The 22,931-nt window shown below is 36.3% G+C and overlaps 1 protein-coding gene across 2 annotated transcripts in view; it reads right to left on the bottom strand.

Moving 5' to 3' along the window:
- The window catches only part of NSD2 (nuclear receptor binding SET domain protein 2), a 77,769-nt gene that overhangs the window by 18,785 nt on the left and 36,053 nt on the right, over positions 1-22,931 (bottom strand). For both annotated transcript variants that reach the window (XM_026846518.1, XM_026846517.1), the window contains exons 6-10: positions 18,588-18,732; positions 17,494-17,571; positions 15,914-16,032; positions 12,754-12,835; positions 11,631-11,755 (exon numbers count right to left, since the gene is read on the bottom strand). In XM_026846518.1, coding sequence (XP_026702319.1) covers positions 11,631-11,755; positions 12,754-12,835; positions 15,914-16,032; positions 17,494-17,571; positions 18,588-18,732 — 549 coding nt within the window. The remainder of the gene's footprint in view (positions 1-11,630; positions 11,756-12,753; positions 12,836-15,913; positions 16,033-17,493; positions 17,572-18,587; positions 18,733-22,931) is intronic.

Here is a 22,931-nt window from a genome sequence, read left to right as displayed (position 1 = left end):
GTACTCAAGGGATCATTTTGCCAAGAGCCATTTGCCAGGATGCAGATACCCTGCTTTACATGAAGGATTTGCTTCTGTTTTCAGACACACGATCATGTATTTTTCTATAATAAAACACAACTTATTAAAAATGGCCCAGCTTACCAAGTAATGGAGACAGCTACCTGCAACCTCCCTATCAGCTAACCTTCTTGTAATGTGCAAATTTATTAGAAGTGATTTATTTTGAAATCAGAGAGAAAAATTAAAGCCAAACCAGGCCTAGCATTTGTCTTTATAAAATCCCTTTAAAACACTGTTTTAGAGCTATTACTTCTTAACACTGTTGCCAGCTAACTTGCATTCCTTCATTTAACATTTGCTTTCCTTGACCGTGTCTAAAAATATTTTTAAAATTGGATCAGACTGACAGTTGCTGGTTGGTTGTTTTTGTGTTTTTCTTTTCTCCCCAGATTACTTGCAAGGGTATAAATACATTTCCTCTGTGCAAACGCATACTATCAAAGTGATTCGTACCTACACTTCACCTATGAATATTTCTACAACTGGAGTGATTTGGAGATTCTGTCCAACCATTTTAGAAGTGGTTAGAAAGCACTGTGTGTAAAATCATTGCTTTGTTCAGGCACCAGGATCTCTGTCCCCTGGAAGGAGCTGTGAAATAGTAAACTGCAAATGCAACCTGAGTGCACGGCCAGAAGCAGCCAGTTCTTGCTGAGAAGGGGCAGATAAAGGTAGCAAGGGAGTTCAGCAAAAACACAAAAACATTTTCTCTTACAGTTTAAATAAATTTACACTCGTGCTTATTCGCGTTTAAACTATTCCCACAGAAACAGTAATTAGTATAAACAGTGCACCGATCTTAACATTTTTAGTACCTCATTATGTTCCTGTTTCAACTAGCCAAAATTAGTCACATTTAGAAAAGAAAAAAAAGAAAAAACAAGCTGGAAGATCTTAGATCTGTATTTCTTTTATACTTTAAAAGAAGTACTCTTTAAGTTGTAAACAAAACAAGCAGTCTTATGTTAACTTGACACTACAATTGTCCCCTATCTTCTCCCCACACCATAAAATACACCTAAACCCCGAGAAAAACCATTTGTGCAGCACACCTTAAGAGTTAAGATAGTCTTTTTTCCATTGGCAAAAGCTATAGAGTCTTGCCCATGCGGAAAGCACTCCTCTGCCCCCAGCTCACCACTTCTGAAGGCAAAGCAGAGAAACAGAACACATCCAGTGACAATTATATTCAGTCACAAGAGAATAAAATTTGTTTCAAAGCAACGATTTCTGAGCTCCTCTTTGGCTTATGTACTTGTAAAATGCTCAAAGAAAGGATGTAGACCTCTATACAGAAAGGTAACCCTATTGCCAGATGACAGTTTTTCAGAAATCCCCGAGATATAGGTCACAAAATCCCAGCCACTTGAGAACCACAGGCTGACAGCCATTTTCCAACAGCACTGAGATTTTACTGCCTCAGAATTAATGCACCAGCCCTTCGTTTAAATTAAGCAGTTACTGAGCCAAAAAGGAGCAGAGCTGGCAAGAATCAAATTCTGCATCAGAAATGCAACCACAAAACCCAAATTCTATCAGCTCATTCAAGATCAAATTTGGCAATTTACAGCCGCCTATAGATTAACGCTGGATTTCAAGCATGAATACCAATACACATAGCATGAACAAAATACCTTGGAAAAATATGGCTACCAGACTGAGAGTATCTTTCAAGATCTCTCCTTCACGGCTGTCAGGAGCCTTACACACTTCACAAATCAAATGCCCTATTAACAATCAGTTTTGCACTACACAGACAGGCCTGGATACCTGCTCATGGCTGTTGCAACTCCCAAGACTCAACACGTTCACAAACAGCTCAGCGATATACTATTATTGCCTGATGCAGGCTGCTGCTGCAGAACGCATCTCTTGATCCCTGCTAGCACGACCAAAGGTTTAGCCATCACATCCAACAGCCACGTTACATGTAACTCACGCACAGCTTGCATCCACTCCGCCATCATCTGAGTTTTCATACTGGCTAATTTAGGGGGAGACTAGCAGATTGCCTCTTATAAGAGAGGGAAGCATTTCTTCAGGATAATTCAAGAGTTTCACATAATCTATTTGTAGCTTGTACACGGCAAAATACTCTCTACCAGCCATCTCCCTTTGCAAATAATCCCTGTTATATATAACAATCTTTTAGGAAAGCTCTCTCTATAAAGAGAGACAGAATTCAACATCTCAGCTCCTCAAGTTATCCCAGAATAGCCAATAGAACTATCAGGGAAGTAAAATTAGTCTGTCCCTTCAGGCCTGTGTAGAAGCAGCTGAGACAACCTTTGTATAACATTTCTCAGAGAAGGCTTACAACCTAACGACAAGTCAAGCATGAGATGGTTGAGAAAACTACGTACCCCAAGCAAGCTGCAGCAGCACTAGGGTTCTGATTCACCAGAGGGACAGTTTCGCAATAAAAATACCTTTAGATTGAAAGAGTCACTAACTAAAGATGATTTACAAGATGATTGCTGGAAATCAATTCGTGCTGACGTCAAACACAGCCACCTCTAAAATTAAACATAATGTTTCTGTGGTTTGTAACCACAACTTTCCATAATGGAAGGTCTAATAGTTCACGTACAAGTGCCCAAATCACAGCACTCAATAAAAATCAGCACAGGTTTTGGGGGGCTTTTTTCTTTATTTGTTATTACAAACATAATCTTTCCCTTGTGATCATGCCAGAGCTTGTCTTGTCCTTACTTTTGTAATATAATCTCCTTAGCAAACTAAATTGCATGTAATTAACTCTTCTGATATTCCGGCCAAGGTTCAAAGTAATCAACATTTAGCTTGGTGGCAAAACTAATCCGCAATTTCTAGTGACTGTTGGTTTGCTATTTTATTCTGGTTTACATCTTGAGTAACTACTTCTTTCTTGTAAAGACAAAGTACTATTTTTAAGAGTGCAAATTTAGGGGGAAAAAAAGGCAAGGCTGTTCACTTCAGAAGTATAGCAAGTGACAAACTTCTGCAATGAAATTATACCCAAACTCTATAATCACCTCCACTTCTCATTAGCAATTACCAGTGCTGCAACACAGAAGATACCCTTCTGCTGAAGTCAGTATCATCACAAGTACCATCAAACTTTACATTCTGCACATCAGTCAGACTTTCCTTCCTATTTCCTTCCATTACTGAATGTCAACATTGTTTTGCGAGGACTTGCCTGTAGAGGCCTTCACTCTGCACTGCCTGAACACTGAGCAGTCAGGTGGTATTTCAGAAGTCAAAATCAGCTCTTTTTATGGGAAACTGTGTACATAAGTGAAAGGGGAAAAAAATGGCCTAAAAATCAAATCACAAGGAGCTTTGCTCTTCATTTGGGCTGGGCCAGAAGCGACACACTTACAGTCAGATTCCCAAGACAATCCTTCCTTTCCCACATGTATCAGTTATTATTCAGTACTCACACATGCAAGACTTGAAGGCAGCATGTAAGGACACGTGATTGCATTTTTCCAAGTTCTCTACAGCTTTGTTATTGGAAAAATACTTGTTACTGAGTCAAACTCAGACAAAATTTTGGCATCTCCACAAATTCTTTGGGCTTTCTATTATATTTTTACCTGTGACAAAACATAAATTGTGGCAACGTGTCATTAGTTTAAGAATTGGATCTACTCATCTCAAGATATTTTGATCATGCACTTTATACTTCTTTAGCTTTTTTTGGCAAGTCACTCAGACCCACAACGGTACAGGAATCAGCATATCAAGACCTTGTATCTTCAAAGAATTTTTAATTTTCTTTTGAACTGAGCCTTTTGTAATATGCTAGAATTCCCTGTTCATAATAACCAAAAGAAGTATTTAATGGATTCTTTCAGACAAATACTGACCTATTTTTAGAAGGACTATATAAGAATGCTCATAAAAAGCAATGTTCAGGATTAATTCTTAACTGAATGAAGATGCTTTGAATACTGCAATATTTGATGTATAAAGCCAGATTACAGCAGCAACTACCACTGAATACTGGATAATTGTTTAATTGCTAAATATAAGGATGAGATTTATTTTTTTTAACTTCTTCCTGAACTACTTTTCCTGGTTCTGTGCAAAAGGGATATACAATGTGCATACAGATGCAAGGACTGTTTGTGGAATAATGGAGTTTCCCTCTCATGATTACATCGAGTAAATAAGAACTTATTTTTGATGGAGACTGCTAGGCCGGCTAAGAAAAGAGAAGCAAATGTGTGCAACTTCGTACATTTAAAATAAGACTTAAGACACCAGAGTATTAAATCAAATTAGATCGAGTCACTTATGTTCATTCTGTGAGTTTACATGTTTACATTCTTGATTTTACCTTTTGACTGAAGCTCTCTAAAAAGATTAAGGAGGGGCAGGAAGATGATTTGGCAGAAGCATTGCGTACAAAAATAATTTCTCAAATGTTTTTCCTATTGCAACACTTTCCTCAGCTGCAACACTGGGTTTCAGTTAACTGCACAGTTCACCGCACCATCAATTATAGCATTCAAAGGTGAAAGGATAAGCACTAGCATACAGAAACATTTCTCACCATTCAGTACATCTACATGTTGAATTCAATTCTACGACAACTTTTTAAGCAGTTTTTGCAACCAGGTACCTGATTCCAGTCTCAGCCACGCACCTCAGCAGAAATGCGAGCCAATTCTTCATTCCCTCTGGCATTTTTTTAAGAAAAAAAAAAAAAAAAAGTTGGATGTAAGCTCGTATGCACTCAGCTTGCATATTTCTAGAATCATGTGGATGAACTTTACAAAAGGTATCGTTAGTTCCACATCTGGATGGTTCAAAATTCACTCAAAAAAAACCCCCCAAACAAACCAAAAAAGATAGGTACTGCCATATTCTCAGTTGGCACCCAATCATACTGATACATGATACAAGAAAGGTTTGCCTGGAATTTAAAAATTCTAATGATGTTGTGTTTCAGAGAAGCTGGTGAGGAGGAAGTGAGATACTTATGTGAACATTCGCTCCATCCATTCACCCACTCGAGGAAAACAGGGGCTTTTCCGTTTAAAATTTCCTACTTCCTTTCAGACAGCTCCAAAATCAAACAGTAAATATCAGAGCCAGTAAAATCATTACATCATAATTCCAAGGAAAAAGAGGTTTAGAAATTCTAGGTCTGAAAATAAATGGCTGTACTCATCCAATCTGCAGCCTGAGAATTTAAGAAGTTATCACAGTAAGAACATAAAAATGCAACTGTACTCCTTGTCAAGAATGGCCATCGATCAGCTGTTGGCCTGGCTATTAAATGTGCTTTTTGTTTTAGGTTTAGGATTAAGTCTTCATTTTTAAAAGATGATCTCTAAAAGCATCTTTGCTGGCTCAATGTTAACAGGGGTGGGTGGGTGTCTGTTTTTTTCCCTCCTGGCTAAAGGATGTCCTAAAGGACTAGAGCATCAGAATTTGTTAAGGCAAAAACTTATGCCTCATGGAGCAGAAGCAAATTTCAAACACTATTCACTGTGTGTTAGCAGTTGCAAAGTGAAGAACACTCACACTTCTGTGCTTATCAGCTTCACTAGGACTTCTCCCCTCCTAGGTCCAATTCAGACAAGCTTTCCCTGCTCAGTGTTTGAAGTTTCAAAACAAATTTGGAAATACTGAGTAAAAAAGTTGCTAACATTTATGCATCTATGGTGCCCACGCTGGAATGGGCTCCAACAGTTACTACTCCATCATTCGCACAACTTTTCAGGCTTTTCTAGCTAACAAAGTGCAATTTTAATGAAAAAAAAAATTCCTCAGAAAACTCAATTTAACAACTCATTCAGTCTTATAAAAAACACTTCTTCTATTACTCATATATACTTAACAGCACTTCTGACACATTAACAATACAAGCTTTGGTCTTAGTCATATTCAAGACAAGGGTGTTCTTCTGTCATGTTGTGCTTAAGCGGTTATAAAAGCAACTAAAGGGCAAATTTTTCCAGAGCCAAAAAAGTTAACCCTTCTGCTTCCCCTTGTTTTCCTTAAGCATCTCTTGTTTTGTAATCCTGGCTACAGAACATCAAATGGAAGAATCCACTATGTATACTTATTTTAAAGCTAGGGGTATATAAAAGGAAAACAAAGCATGGCAGAAAATTATTTCCTTCTGCTTTTTTGTTTGGCAGGCAAGTCACCTCCACAGCAGGATCCATAAAAGAAAGGGCCCCCACAAAGAGTGACCTACCACTCTTTCAGAGTTGTCTTAAGACACTCACTGGCTTAAGTGGCATCCTCTCTCAGGTCACCTGCTATCTTTAACAGATACATTGCATTGTAGAAGCATGTTTCCATGACTTCTGAATGCTGATGGCTACTCAGTTCCACTTTACTTAAAACTAAGGACACTGCTACAAGCTCAGACTTCCTGACATGACTTTTGATTCAGTGATTGCTATACCACAGTCATCCAGGAGGAAGTGGTCTGGTCTGGCTCTTAAGATCTTGTATGTATGTTCTGATAAGAAAACTCTTTTAGTCTTTCCACAGACAACCCCCAACTACTTTTTTTTTTTTCTTTCTTATTAACAAAACCTCAGCGGCTAGAGGGTTGGGTTTTTTTTAATCTAAGCACAACTCATACAAGAGTAAGTCAATAAGCAACATACAAACAACAGATCAGATTGTATTCAAAAGACAATCTATCGTGCACCCACACGGAGACAGAAAAACTGACAGAGCCAATTGAGTTACAGTTAACATTTCCTTTATTTCAGTATAAGAATTCCTGAACTGAATGAAGAATGATATTTTGGCCCATACTGCTAGACTAGATAAATTCTTTAAGTATGCGGTGCCACAAGTGTACACAGTACTATAATAGCAAAAAAGACGGCCTGGGACAAGTTTCATTTTTATTATTAGCAGGAGTTAGACGTTTCAGATAAGGATATTACGCATTTCTGAATTTGCCTTGAAAGTTAATTAAAACTCTGTGAGAACATTTTAAAACATTATAAAATTGCCTACAGATACTCATGATACTTTGGTAGGGGATGTGGAATAAAAATCTACATCATGTAAACATTCAGTAAACAGATTCTCTGCACTCTGAAGCCTAAGAAATACACAAGATGAGAATATTACATAAGAAACTTAAATTTTCTACACAGAATGTGCTGCCAAAGAACAAGAGTCAAGCCTAGAACTTTTTTCCGTGTGAAAATAGAAGCATTATAACAAAACTGCAAGATCTGGTGGGTGATGCAGGTCATTTCAATTGTTAGAGGCTTTAGCAGAGGTTTAGCAAGAAACAAGTCCAATTTACTTGCGTGTTCCATAAAAACGTACCCCTGACTGCTTACTGGTGCTTTGAAACAGGAAAAAAAAAATAGTCTATAGGCATACAGAAATAAACACAGGAAACAACTGTCTGCTAAGGAAGAGGATTTCAAGTGGCACTATATATTAAATTATCCTTAAGTATTGTTTTGAAAATTATATTTGAAAGAAGCTAGAATGAAATGCTAGAAGCACACTGATTTTCTTCAACAACCTGCAAGGTTAGCTTCAACTGTTTTGTTTGTTTGGGAGTTGGTTTGTTTGTTTTTTGTTTTAGGGCAGTACTCTGTTATTTTAAACATAACGTGAATTCCTTTCTTCCTTCCTGTTCTTAGGATCTCAAAGACAGTTATTTTTACCTGCAGTAAGTGTGCCTAGAATATTTTAGTTGTAGACTGTAGGACAACTAAACTCCAGGGTCGATAAATGGAGCTGATGTACTTTTTTAGTTCCAAGTTGTACATGTCTCATGACTGCCTTCTCAATCAGATACCTTACCTTTTAAGAACGGTATGTGTTTTCTCCATTGTGTATACATGCTAATACCCATTAAAAAATGCAGGTAAAAAATCTGCGTCAAATTGGAAATGAGAAAAAACCATACTGTTTAATATGCAGAAAAAGAGCAAAGCTTAAGGCTTGCATTATTATGCCTTATAAACACAAGAAGTTGTAGTTATAATCAGCAACTGAACTTGTTTTGACACTGGATGTTACAGAAAGAAGAAAGAATTCCCTCTAGGGAAGAGACAAGGAACTTACGATAAAAGCAACACCTTCAAAATCCTTCACAGGCTTCTTTAAACTGCCATCTGCTGGTCAGCTCATACTTCATGAGGATATGACGAATGACCGGCTAGCTAAGAATCTAGAGTATTACATGGTCTTTATTTTGTCCTCTCTTAGAAAAAAAATATTACAGTTTCTTTGACAAAGTTCAGAAGTAGTATCTAGACTCTGCAAGATACTATGACACTTATCTGCTGTCAATAAATCTATCCAATTTAATGAAGCCAGCCAATAACCACAGAAATTTAAAAGCTAAAGCAGGTATGTTTCACACAAACACACAAAGTGTGCCAACAATCCAGCAATAATGGTAATGTAAAGCCTTTTTTATTTATTAAAAAAAATACTGATTACACTCTACTGGCACCTACTACATTATTGGGGGGTGGAGGGCCAAGGTAAAAAAGGAAATGAGAATACACCACCTGTGTCTTTTTGTGCAAGTATCATGAGCTTTTGGATTGTTACACCAAGTCTTACATAGGCAGTAAAAAACTACCACGAGCTTTTGCAGTCTCTGGAAGTGTTGAGTATGTTTCTCACATCTGGTCTATCAGTTGCTCATTAAGAATTTGATTTTAAACAAAATCATATTTCACATGAAGTACTGGAGGAAATGACTACTGATGTCAAGTGCCTAGAAGTAAAGTTAAGTATTTTGTTTCAAGATTAAATGCAGGTATGAAATTTATTTATTCATGTATGAACACCTTACTGCTTCTGTCCATTCACCTTTAAACAACTTTAAAGCCCAATTTTTTGAAGGGAGTGAAAGCCTACCTTTTAATCTCTGACAGGTCAGGTCTACAGTTTGTTCTTAAGGCAGAAGTCCACACCCCCACCCCTGTCTCTCTCCCTGTAAATTACATACCCAAAATAACTTATCAATTGAAAATTTGGCCTCAACTACATTGTTAATAAACCCCATTGAAAAAAATACCCCCAGTAACAACAAAAAGCATCCAAAATATTTTTTTAAAATGTCAAATAAGATGCAACTTTCAAACAAGAAAAAACTGAGCACACCCATCCTATAACTTAGTTGCAATGGACTGACATTTAAGAGGTGTGCAACTAGCAACAGTACTTGACAAATAACAGTCGTATCCAGGTTCCAATCTAGAACCAGCTGTCCACAAATAGTGTGGGGGCAAAAGAAAGGAGAAAAAAAGACTAGAATCCACTTAGTATTGCTTGTGGAGGTGTATGTGCTTGTGGAGTAAGCAGAATTTTTTCTATCTTTGTTAAGAGAGCATGTAAACCAATGTTTAGAAGTACTATAGTGAACACAGAAATATAAAAGTTAATCAGGAAATGTATTTAATGTTGAGAAGAATTACATCCTAGTCAACTAGCTGTGCAAGGCTTTCATCATTGCTTCGATTGTTTTTATTTTTTTAAACATGATTGTTTTCATGTGTATTTTCAAACATGATTGTTTTTATTTTTTAAACTCTTTCCCTTAATACTCTGAAGAGGGTTTCTCTCTGGACGAATGCTCTCAGGGCACACGCATATTTAGCCATTTAGACAAGTGCTAAATAATAATACAAAAGGGAAAGAAGCCACCCACAATCCAAAATGTGTATCTTTCCTTGTTTTGTAGAATAGATCAATAGTACGTTCAGAAACACATGACTGACATCTTTGTTTTATTTAAAGGCAAAATATATCTAGTATCATAGAAAACAAACTGGGTCCAATCCTTAGTTGGTACAAGTTCAAGTCAGTGTGGCTTTAAACCATCTAAGGATCTAGCCCACCAATCTACTCCCCCCTGCAACCAGCCCCTCAAAAACTCTTATTTGACAGGGTGTATTTTCTGTTATGTTGACTGGGATTGTTTCGTATTTTAAAACCTTTTAACCCTCAAAAGCAATTAATTCACTTTCTAGTTTGTGTATCTGTGTTCTGTGAGCAGTGCATGATGTCAATTTTTCTCACATCTTTTGCTGTTTAACAGTAGCTGAGTAAATTAAGAGCTAAGTTTTAAAATTTCCATCTCAACCTATATATAACCATATCCTTCTTTACATGTGAACTGCTGAGTCACAACCCCAAAAACCTACAAAAATGAGCCTTTTGTTGAGAAAGATTTCTGGAGATTTCATTTTATAAACACAGTGTCTAGAAACAGAGGAATCTTTCTCCTAAAATGACAGTATTTAGAGATGCATATTTAGAGCCAAACAGACAGTATGCTCCTTAAAATGGTCTTACTGAATAGATGGTCCCAAATACAACCAATCATTATACAGCAAGTCCCAGCAGTAAACCCAAAACAGCAGAAGCTGCTAAACCAATAGATGGGAGTCTCTCAATTGAGAGAACAAAATGGGAACAAGTATTACTTTACTTGACTGCTGCTATGGACATTATTTCCTGTGGGACTTCCTTTGCTTGTTTTCTTGGGGTACAGGAGAGAGAATTTTGGGTTGTTTTTTTTTTGTTAATATATTTTTCCACTTACAGTAAGATATACAGCCATTAACATGCAATCTTTTTTCCCCACCCAAAGGTAAACCATTTACTGAACATTGTCTAGATATTTTAACTGCATTCACTGTCTAAGCACCTCATGCGTTTGTTAGGGGAGATGAGAGAGTCCTCTAGGATAGCTGGAAGCCCTACTCCCTTGTTAGCAGGCAAGTATTTTCTCTACAGCTTTTGTAATACAAACTGCTTGAAGCTGTTTGTCTATTGATATTTTACTAAATCCTACCAGCTACATTTCTGAATCCACCTGCAAAACAGCATGCATACTTCACCCTCATGCTGCCACTCTTTGGCTGATCGGTTTTAACAGTGTAGATGACTTGGGGATGGTTTAATGGATTGTATGAATACACTTTTAGTACATACATTTCATTTATTGTATGTCAATCGAGAAGAATTACAGTTCCAAATATGCAGAGCTACGACTATGATTAGTAAGTATCAAAAAGATACATCCTTTGCTGCCTGTTTAACTCTACTGGGGATGAAGCTATTTGCATCACAGAGAAATAGCACTTAAACAGCCTGAAAACTAATTTGAGCTTAAAGGGGCTCTGCTCAGAAAACCGTCCAGTTCTAGATCAAAGAGAGGATTAGGAAACTTGCTTCAATATAAAAGCTATGGCAACATGACAATATTGAGTTACATTATGTAACTAATGTAGTACACTTACATAAAGTCTGTAGAAGAAAATACAGAACACACTGGCATTTTACTTTGCCTCTAATAGAAGGTTACAATTCTAAAACTTTGTTGGTAAATACATTAAAAACCACAATAATATCTCGACGTCCCCAAATCAGACGTTCGTATTACAATAAATGAATTTGCAATGCACACATTAACAGGTTTCACAGAGGCCAAAACTGTAACTTGTCTAGAGCACCAACGTTAGAGGATTCGCCTTTGATTTTTGTTTTTAAACAAGATTCACACCTGAAAATTTCTGTAATTAAATGGCTGTGTGCAAACACCACTTTTTTTTTACCTCATTCTCAGTTAAGGAAGCTGAAGGAGATGAACTCTTGTTAAAAGCAAGAGTTGAAGATTCTGCTGCTGAAGCCCGATTTCGCTTCTTCAGAGGTTTACATGCATCAGACAGATTTTTCGTTGCTGTAAAATAATTTTGGTTTACAAAGTGAAGTTTGGAACTTTAAAACGTTATCTCCCTGAAGCCATTTAAAATATTCCTTCAGACAAAGGAAGGAATGATTTAGGTAGGTCTTCTGGGCACCTATATAGGGCTGAGAGAACACGAAGTAAGTTTCTGAAACCATGTGTTTTGGCTTGATTTTAAAAATCAAGAGGTTTCTGTTAATCAAATATGTACTACAAATGGCTAGAAAATGTTTTCCCATTTTTTTTTTTTTTTTTTCTTGTGATTTAGGACCTCTTTAAAGCAGAGGTTAACAGTTATTTCCTCAGATAAACATTAGAAGGCCTACGTGATTTCATCACTGAGTACCACTAACACTTTGTTAAAAGAAAGTTTATATACAGGAGCCAGGTACCAGACATTATCTATGGCACATCACCACTTCTACGTTGCGCAGAACTTGCTGAAGCTTACTCATCTTTGGCATATCATTATAACACCTAGAGACATGCTGTTACAGAATTTACCTTAAACTTGAGCATCATTAACAAGTCTGACTTTTGGATTTTGGTCCAAGGTTATTTAGAATTCCCTCTCCCACTCCACACTGCCTCCCATCAAGCATCATTTAAAAGGGCTAAAATCACATAGTAACTGATTACATTGACGGTCACTGCACTTGTTTTATGGGGCTAATGCACAATGACAAATTGGAGCAGTAGGTTTTGTATCACTGCTTGCCAAGATCACAGGGCAATAGCTTTAATTTGGTGCCATCAAATGGTGAACTTGCGAACTGCTGCTCTAAATCAGCAATACACAATTTCAGTCAAGTATAATGTTGCAAAATGGTGGTAGTGAAGGAAGAGGGCACGCTCCCCCCCCCCATCTGTGGCATAGTGGCTGTAACTGGTTATTGCGTCAGCAAAATTTAGCCGGCTGCCTCAGACAACCTGTTTATTTTAAAATTATTTAATTGAAAAAGTTACATTAAAACTTATTCTGACCACATTACCTGACTGGTTCTTTTGTGAAGAGGAGGTTTCTGTGACCTTAGAAGAGTTTGTTTTTGCTGTTTTGTCATTGCTTGTCTCCCTCTGTCACAAAAAAAAATATGAAAAAATAAAAAAACTCCTAATTTATGAGTGGTTGGATAAAACTGGCAATTACTTCTGGATTTATGTTATTAAAAAGAAAGTGTCTTTACAAATATCTGAATGGTAATGTAGTTAAGCTAGCCCCATTTAAGTGATTTTAAAAACTCATCTACAGCACAGGGTACAAACCCATAAACAAATGAGAAAAATTAAAGAACACAGTATTCCAGCATCCCACTTATCCATCCCAAATTCAGCATATCAAAAAGGGGAGCTCTAAATGAACATGAAACATGTAAATTATCCTTACTACTCTTTGTCTAAACTGGTCAAATTGAAACCTTTCAATATTAAAGGTAAACTGCAGAATTAGTATATAAATTTGAGAATAAACCCTGTGCAGAATTTTAAGTCTTAGAGAGGCTCGCTTTCAACTCCACAACTTATAGCAGTGCCATTTTTAAAATTACTATCGTTAAGATTGTTTCAGCATTTCCAAAATAAAAACTCTATTTTCAGGGGAGCGTAAACAACAAACTTGCTCCAGACTGAGAATTTATTGCTAAAAGTTGGAAAACCAGGGAAGTTTTTGTCAAAGCTTTGTCAAAATTAAGACACTGTTCCTTACGCAAGACACCATTTTTCTTCTTTTTGTATGTTACAAATTCATACAAGTAATAAGTCACTAAAATTGTAGCCAAGAATGCTTAACCCTGACTAATGCTCACCTAATCAGTAAGAACAATTCTACTGAACAGAAGGTTTTACATACTTTTTTTGCATTTTCCACCTGACATTCAGTTTTACAAAAGATGTACGGGTGAACACCTCAAAGGCCAGAGAACTGGTTTCCTTTGTAAAAATATATACAAATAGCTACTGTAGTACAGATGTGCTACACTGTGTTTTTACTGACTTCTCAGGAGACTAAGACATCCTACGACTAATATCACCAGAGGCGCCCAATATCAGTTTTGTAAGATTACTGTTACAATGAAAGAAAATGTACAGTATAGTTCACTCATATTTAAAGCATACTTTACAAAACCCTCATTTTGTTAATGTGCATTTTATATACATCATGAAAGCACCAATGAATAAATCAGTTTTGCAAAACTTCCATATAGGTAGCTTAGATACTTTGTGTGAAAACATTCAGATTTTGTAAATAAAAATTAAAAGACAAAAAGGAGAGGATAATGCACAACTCTCATGCAAGAAGGAAAACGTCATTTTAAAAAAGTCATTAAAACTCCTCCTATCCAAGACAACAAAAGCCTGCAGGTAAACTGGGAATAGCACGAGGAAGGTGTATGGTTAATGTTTGCTTTTTTGTATCGCTACATAGAGGTTTTCACTGTCATTCACTAGATGTTTTACTAAGCAGCAGCACATACAGCTAGAAGTGCTCTTGAGCTGGTGAAAGCAGGAAAAAGACTAAGAGATAACTCAAAAAAACCTGCAAAGCAACCATTCTATGATATCTGACCCCCTGTGGATAGAAGCATGAACACTGCTACATGCGTTTAGAGCTTCCAAATTACCTGATGTTTACACCCCCCAGATTCTCTTAACTAGTTCTGATAAATGGATCAGATAGAGGACACTTTCTAAATGCACATTACAAAGTCAGTGTTATTAGTGGTATGTATCTCATGGGAATAATTCTTATTTATTTATTTTCCTGTTAATATTCACATCTGTATCACAGCATCAAAGATAGCAGAACCTCCTTTGCATGAACTATACTGCAATTACCTTTCATTCTACTTGTGATAATGTAGGCTAACTGTAGTGTATGAATGCTGGTGGGGAAGTAAAGTAGTAACTTTAGGGACAGTCAAAACACGGATTTCATAGCAGGAATTAATTACAGTAAGTAAATTTAATTGATAGATCTAGACATGCCCATTCTATGGATTTAGAAAAATCTGAAAAGGGTCCAAAAACTTCTCCTAGTATGTAAGACAAATATTAAATGACTAACCCATCAGAGCAAAAAGTGCAAAAAACAGTTCTTGCCATTCTTCCTGCAAAGGTAACATTTCTCTATGAATTATCTTTGTCTCTTGCTAATAAGCTCGTTAAGTCTGGCTATCTGAAATTCCATTTATTTTTTATATTGAATTCTAGACAAGTTGTTTGAATATCCACAATATATACAGAGGTAGTAATATAACCAACCTACCAAACAGACAATCTACAAATGAGACCTCCACAATTAATTTAAAAAATAAATCCACTGCCTTTCCTTGTATTAGGTTGTTTCACTTAATCACTGTACCATTAAAGTCCTGAGATGAGGTCTGCAATATACTACAGTATAATACTGTAATAACGTATCTGAAAACACTTGTGAACTAAGCTTTTCACACAAGTAAAACCCATTAAGTTCCCTGGTCTACAAGCATTACTAAATAAACCTACGCTTAAATCTCTACAGGATTTGGGCTGTATCCATACATAGTTTCAGTGACCTACATAAAGAAAATTCTCATTCTCACAAGCAAGCTAAACTGAAAATGAGCCTGTGATTTGTGCAATAAATATAATGTAGTATTTACTGCAGTTTCCTAACTTAAGAAATGGGTCAGCATGCCACTAAAATGTTCTATAGGCTTTCAGTTCTTGAAAAGTAGCTTTTCTGGTTTGCTTTACTTGCTTTCCTCTCTACCCCGACTTTTGTCTAAATTAAGTATTAACTATAAAGATTATTTCTTTTTTCATTCTTTTATACATCTCTGAACTCCAATTCAGGAGGAAAGAAAATGAACTACAAAGCATGACAACACGGAAAGGTCATGCCTCTGCACATTCCTTTGGGAAGCAGATTTTCTCAGCATACATTTTTGCCACAGTTTAAGTGCTACTTGTCATACCTCCATCCTCAAAACCAAAGGAAAAAAAAAACAACCACAGTGATAAGCTCACATGTATCTCTGAATATTTACAACAGTTTGGTTTGACATAAAGATGTTATTTTTTTAATCCTGAAAATGGAAATGCTGACAAACTTAACTACAGCAATGTGATTGGTGCTGCTATAAATCAACCCAAACAAACCAATGACATAATTACCTTCCGATTATTCTGTTTATCCATCCTGAGTCTTTTCCTAGGTGCTTCCTGAACTTCAAAATCTTCTGTAGGTTCCTTTGTCCTCTTTTTTTGGTTTCTTTTATTTCCATGTAAGTTACCTTGGGATGGGGGATGGGGGAAACTTACATGAAAAATAATCTAAAACCCACTTTCAAATTATTTTGAACTGATCTAGTTATTTAAGTTACTTTTCTTTCAGTCATTATTTTTAAAACACGGTTAAACATTAACACAGTTTGATGACCTCTTAATGCTTAAGGTCTGGTTTCTGGTGCTGAAGACTAACTCTAGAACACATCCAAATCAAGTGCTTCACACTTAAGTTATTTTAGAATGATGATTCTACCTGTATAAGCACTGGTTTAAGATCTGAATATTACTGCCCAACACTTGTTTCATATCGTCAGACTGCATGACTGATCTATACAGCTTTTAACTCATCTCCTGTCACTTTAACAGTGTCTTATCACTGAACTGAATTTTTAAGTCTCCTTTAAGTTCTTCAAATGATACAGATGAAGATACTGGTGACATCTATTAAGGCGCCTCTGGAAAAGACAAGATATCACCAACTGCAGAGATTAATTCTCTCTTTCTGGTATGGCAGTTCCAGACTCTAACAAGCTTACTTATATTTTACAGGAGACCGTAAGATCCCCTTCCTTTGTGAACCAAAATCCTAAGAACAGAATCACATTGGTCATTTTAAACCAAGGGACTTACATATTTAGATGACTGTAAACTATAAAGTTCAAGCAGCTGCTAAATTACAGAAGGTCAGCGACTAAGCTACGTACTCCTTCCACAGGTTCAGCTACTGTTTGCACTCACTCTACCTCAAAAAGATAGATGAAGGTTTTAAGAAGCGGTCTGTTTCATCAGGATGAAATGACAACATTATTACACTCTCCAGTACTCTCTAGTTCATGAAGCTACAGAGTATTATTAGTATGAAGATTGCAAGCTCCAGGGCACAAATATGTTAACTGAAAATTGCCCTACAGCTACAAGCACTCTATTCCAGTGGGAACAAATAGTTGTAAATATTAAAAAAATAAAGCAACTTGAAAATATGGATAATTTTCAAATTAATGTTCTTATCTAAACAATCTAGGACATGTTCTATTATCAGACTCTGAAACCACAAAGCAGACTGAAATGGCTCCAGGAGAACCTGCTACTTATAAAAAGCCAGCAAAAGAAATCCCACAATATTCTTCCAAGTTTAAGATAAGAGGATTTGGGTAGGGGAAGGATTCAACTGACATGATTTCATCTGTAGATAACTATAAATGTACACAATATATGTACTAGAAACACCTGGTACAGGTACAATTTCAATTACATTTCTTGCAATATGACACTGAGGAAGGTGAACAAAATTCAGTACTACAGTGTTTAGATATTTAATTTGGGATCCATTAAAATTCTAACGTCAAGGAAGACAACATCTGAGATAAAATGAAGATATTATGATATGTGGGCGATTACATAAAAAAATACACTCAATAGCTACTTATAATGATGAACTATTTGCACACAACACAAATTTCAATTACTTCTGGATCTTGATCTCCTTTTAGGTGAGTCTTGAAACACTTTACGTTTGGCCTCTCCAATATTCTTCAATGATGAACCTTGAGAGATACAGAATGTGGTTTTTTTTTAAACTGATATCCAAATATTTGACACTTAAAATTTAAAGTTAAAAACTTTTCAATTTTCCACAAAATTATGTTATTTCACACACACACAGATAGTTAACAAAACTGACTGCCATGTTTATACAAGTTTTTCCAAGTCTCACAAACTTTCAAACACTCCCTCTCATTCTTGTCATTGCCCAAAGCAGCACCTGTTGGCTTCTAATACTTCCGTAAGTCTTCTTACAGTGCTGTAAAGCTATTTAAATTTGAAAAATGATAGCGAGTTAAATTTGATAAAGTTCATGCAAATGCCAAACTATCTTCCTCCTTCTTTCTCAAGTTACTCCAAAACCCCTCAAATATTTTGCAAAATACTTGAGACTGTTCATCAAAACCAAACACTAGACAACAGCAACAAAAAATAAAATGAGAAAAAAAAAATACCCTATTTGCAATCTTGTACAATGTCCTAAAAACTTTGAGTAGCATAATAAAAATGCCAAACGGATGAGAATTTCAGAATAAAGATTGGAATACTTCTTCCTGAGTTGATGATGATATGAGGTAATATACTTTAGGTATATATGAAGGAAAGGTGTGGCACTGATTAAAGTTTTGAAACCATTTCCTAACTATTCCATAGAAAAACAACTCAAATTTTACTAGTAGTAACACTTTTGTCTTCCCTTCCCACCATCCACTCATAACAGGCAGTGGATGCAATGGCAGCTGCTTATGGGCAGAAGAAGAATGAGAAATCGGCAATCTCTAAACAGTAAAAGGTTTACATATAACAACTTTTCAGAACAATGAGCAAGAAATGTAGACTTCATGGGTTGCGTTTATTGTAACCATTGGCATTCCTTTGCTATTGGCACAAACACCAAGAATTAAAACTGGAAAACAGTGAAAGCTGTTTTCCCTACAGGTCTCAAATATGTGCTTAGTTTAACACCACTATGTATATCAAATTTAGTTAGAGTACACTAGCACAGTTTTACGTTTACCAGAGTCTTCTTCAGATTTGGGAGAGGTCACTATGGCAAACTTTGTGTTATAGCGAGCTTTCTGTTTTTCACTAAGCATGTTCCACTGCGATTCAAGCAATTCTTCAATCTCCTCACTTGAAGCATCTGGATGTTCAGCAACCACCTATACACGCAGAAATAGGGTTGTATTAAAAAAAGGTGACTATTGAAAAGAATGGCGTATATACTTCTATTGCTTTGGAAAATTGGATACAAACAACTCATCCAAAACCTTCTGTACCCATTGTTTCTTTGAACAACCATCTTTCTCTCTGTTTCTCTAAAAAACATATCTCTATTAGCATACGTAGAAATATCAAGAATCATTTTGGAAATATCTATTTGCCTTTTAATATTAAAAAAAAAGGATTAAGTGTAAATCTTGTGGTCATTCAAAAAATTTATATTATTCCTTGATGAAGTTTGTATAACAAGACAGACAAGAATATTGGAATATATGCTTGCCTACATAGACATCCATCAATTCACAGGAGAACTCATTAAACACAGAACTCATTACACCTATCTTAGCAGAGATTTACACCAGCTAGCATCTGATACAACATTTTCCTGCATTAATTCATCATTTTATACTATGTATATGAATATTAGGAACTTGAAAAGCTATGCATCTTTTCTTAATAGTATGAGCATGACACATAATAGCCATCAACATAGAATTTAAGAGACTTTCTAGAAGTTTATTCAACACAAACGGAAAATCCAATATTAATGAAAAAATCCTCCCAAACTCATTCAGTATTCCCATATTTCTACTTAAGTAAAAACAGATTTGATTAATCAGAGAAGTCAGAAAGCTCTAAGATTGTATATGATCCACAGAAATTAAACAGTAGCTTTAAAAACAACCCCTCTCATCTCACTACCCAGCATTCTCCAAAATCCTATTACTGGAGTGATGCAACCAATACCCCAAAATCATGGAGCAAAATAAAAACTAGGCCAACAAAGCCAAGAATTCAAACAATAACACCATTCAACAGAACAGAAATACAATTCTTCTGTGATAAGTGGAAACGATTTAACCTAATTTCAGAGAACTGAGTGTCTTAGAATTGTATTTCCTGTTGTCAGGATTTGAGTGTGACTGAAGCATCTCCAGGGTTAGAATAGTTGTAGTATCTTCCTTCCATTGGTATTATTCAGTCTAGTAGGGAAATTCATGCTCTAATTTTTCCCCTAGTGGAGTACTAAGAGTTCTCTTGCTTCTATCTGGCGTAAGTCATTGGCATAAAGCCTGGAGAATACAAACACCTTTGGAGGCCTCTACTCAAAGTTTGATTGTCAAGAGAGTTATTGAGAGGGGAGAACATAGACCCACAATATATCCATCCCACAAATCTCACTTCTTTACGAAAAGAAACTAACATCTATTTTGACCATTGTGCTTGACCAGGGCACAGTTATTTAATCCTCTAAGAAATAACTAGCTTTGTTTGCACAACGAGATAGTTGGACATCACCTCCAGTCCCACCAAAATATGAATTAGAACACCTTTCAGCTGACTAGGAATGCTCTGAAGTAACAAGCAAAAGATATTCACAGTCCTTAATGATTAAGGGATCCTTGCAAAGAAGGCCTCCAAGGAGTCTCCAAGGCCACCCAGCAGTCTTCTCCAAAGTCTTCACACTGTATTAATCAATCCCAGCATACATACTGGGAATGATGTGTTGAGTATCTTGATATACATGAAAACCATGCACTTCTCCCCAGTACTTATTCTAACTATGCTACAGAACACATAGAAGGTCTTTCCTTGGAGCTGGGAATTAATATCACTGTAGGTGTGGAAAACATGGTAATTAGACCAGGCACGTCCTAGCTCATCCAAGCAAAGCATATTACCTTTGCTCTTATTTGTCTCGATATTCAACAACTTTTTACACATGCAGAAATCTTCAATTGTAAACCCTATTAGTGAAATAAATTCTTAATTTACCTCAAAACAGACTCAAGGCCCAAATCAATGAATTAATATATAACAGTATAGCTGTTTGTCTCTCACTGAACGATGCCTTTATCTTAAGTCAAACACTCCCTTCTAACGATTACTATGGTTATATTTCACAGAGGAAGCACGTCAGAATGCCAGCAGTACGAAATATATCTTTGCTGCTTTGGTAACAGCACAAAATAATGCGTCACTGCAGCCATGAAAGTGCTCCAAGCTTTCAACACCTCCCTCAGGGAAGCATGCCTCTTAAATCATTAGACACATTTTCCAGCACTTCATCCAGTCTTCCAGCAGCCATCATTCACTTCTAAAAATCTCAACTATTGCTCACCCTCCCATTCCCAGAAAAAATAACACAAAGAGTAATAATTAATAAAACAAAACTGATATATGAATCCTACTAGTGTAGAAAACTGAAGTCCAAGCAAGACACAGCAGAAACGGCTCTACTTCTAAGAGAGTTTGTGATTACTGAAGGCCCCAAAAGACAAGTGTTCAGTCAGTCCTTCCCATTCACTTCCATCCCCTTCCAAGTCTAAGGTCCAGAAAGCCTCTTCTGGATCCACAGCTTACCTTTCTTCCAAGTTTCTACATGCAAATACTAAATTAGCCATACACTAAACCTTCAGATGCCACCAATACAAGTAGCTCAAAATCAGGTCTGTTTTTTAGCCTATGTTATCACTCCTAAAGTGTGAGAACATCTACAACAGCACAAAACAAACTCTTGGATGGAAAGCAAACCATGCAAGTTGAACCAGATAAGCCTAATGATGGGGAAACTCTGAATACTCGTTTGGATGGATACAATCTCCACATTCCACTGAAGGCATGAAACTGCCATTTTAAAGGCAACATGACAGTCTGGAAGGTTAACTAAACTCAGGTAACTTTGGTTCTGTGCAAGAAGCATGAATATCTAAAATGGTACTTCCCCACTTTGCCAGTTATCTTTGAACCAAGAGAAAGGAAAAGAGAGGTTTTACTGCCCTGATTGGTTAGAGGGACTGGTATCTGTAGTTTTCATAACCTAGTTCTGTTCTATGCACAGAAGTGCTTCTGTACCTATCAGAATGGGTCACGCAATCAAGTGGATTTGGGTTTTCATGACTGATCTTATTAAAATGTATTCTAGGCAGAAGTAGTAGGAGGCTCTCTATCTAAAAACTCTGCAACATTAGTCACCATCATCAGTGTTCTTTTCAAGTTTATTCACATTCTTCAGTTTCCCGAAATGACTCTGAAGACAAAGCAATTCCTCAGTGTCAAATATTGTAATGGTCTTCATATTTTTCATCTATTAATTTGAGAATTACAGTATAACCACAGTAGGGAATGAAGCTTGATAACTGGTACAGGAAATAGAAATATAACATCAGAGACTCAGCATGTCTCTTCTGTGGTAAGATATGTTTGACTAAGAGTCCATAAAACCAGTCATAATCATCTCATTTCTTTCAGAAGTAATTTCATGTCCTTCAATACTGCACAAGACTTCTTGCTACCTATGTTAAAGGCCAAGGAAGTTTCCCCTTGCCTACATGTGACACAAGGTTACTTACAGAAGAACTGGAAATAGAACTCTGGTGTCTCAAATTATGAGACAGATTATTTACCCATATAGTTTTTCATAATGAGTATGTCAAAAATCTGTATGTAGTAGTCAGACTGCAAAACCCTTTCCTTTCTGGAGCCAAACTGAACTCCCAGTGCTTTTCTCGATTTAACCAAAGACACTAAAAGGTATATGTAATGGTGAGTTCATTTTAATTCTCAGTATTAGCTTAAGTTGCAGTGAACTAAAAAGATCCTAAGTTGGATCACAACAAATTGACTTCCATACAACAGAATCTGTTTTCCAATTTTTCTTTATAAAGTTCATACCTATTAAAGTTTTCTAACACAAATATCCTGTAACAAAGTCAATCACTCTAGTTAAAGAGTGTGACAAAGTCACCACTAACTTTCTGGTCCTTCTGCGGGTATTATGGAATAGTACAACTACAATAAAATATGAGAACTCAGGCTTCTTTCAGTGCATGAAACTGTACTGCAAATGGAGCAGAGGATTGTAAGGAAGAAAAATGATGGTCATTATTTTAAAGTAATGAGCTAGAACAGCAGTAGTGTTTTTAGACTTCTAACAGTCTTCCTAAGAAATATTGGTATTAAGGTGTTTATTTATTCTATCTTGTACTGAAGCATAATCCTCTCAAGAGGACCTAGTTTCTGTCCCAGCAGATTGCACTGTGACAGTGATTTTCACAAGCTTTGGTAACAAGCTTCTTTTGAAACTCAACAGAGGATTCTAGGTAGGTAAATGGAGTTTCTCTGAGCAGTTCAAAGA

The sequence above is a fragment of the Athene cunicularia genome (assembly GCF_003259725.1).
Source record: "Athene cunicularia isolate RWA chromosome 4 unlocalized genomic scaffold, athCun1 chr4_part1, whole genome shotgun sequence".
Lineage (NCBI taxonomy): Eukaryota > Metazoa > Chordata > Aves > Strigiformes > Strigidae > Athene > Athene cunicularia.
Note: the sequence above shows the minus strand (reverse complement) of the source record. Positions and strands in the feature narration are given on the sequence as shown.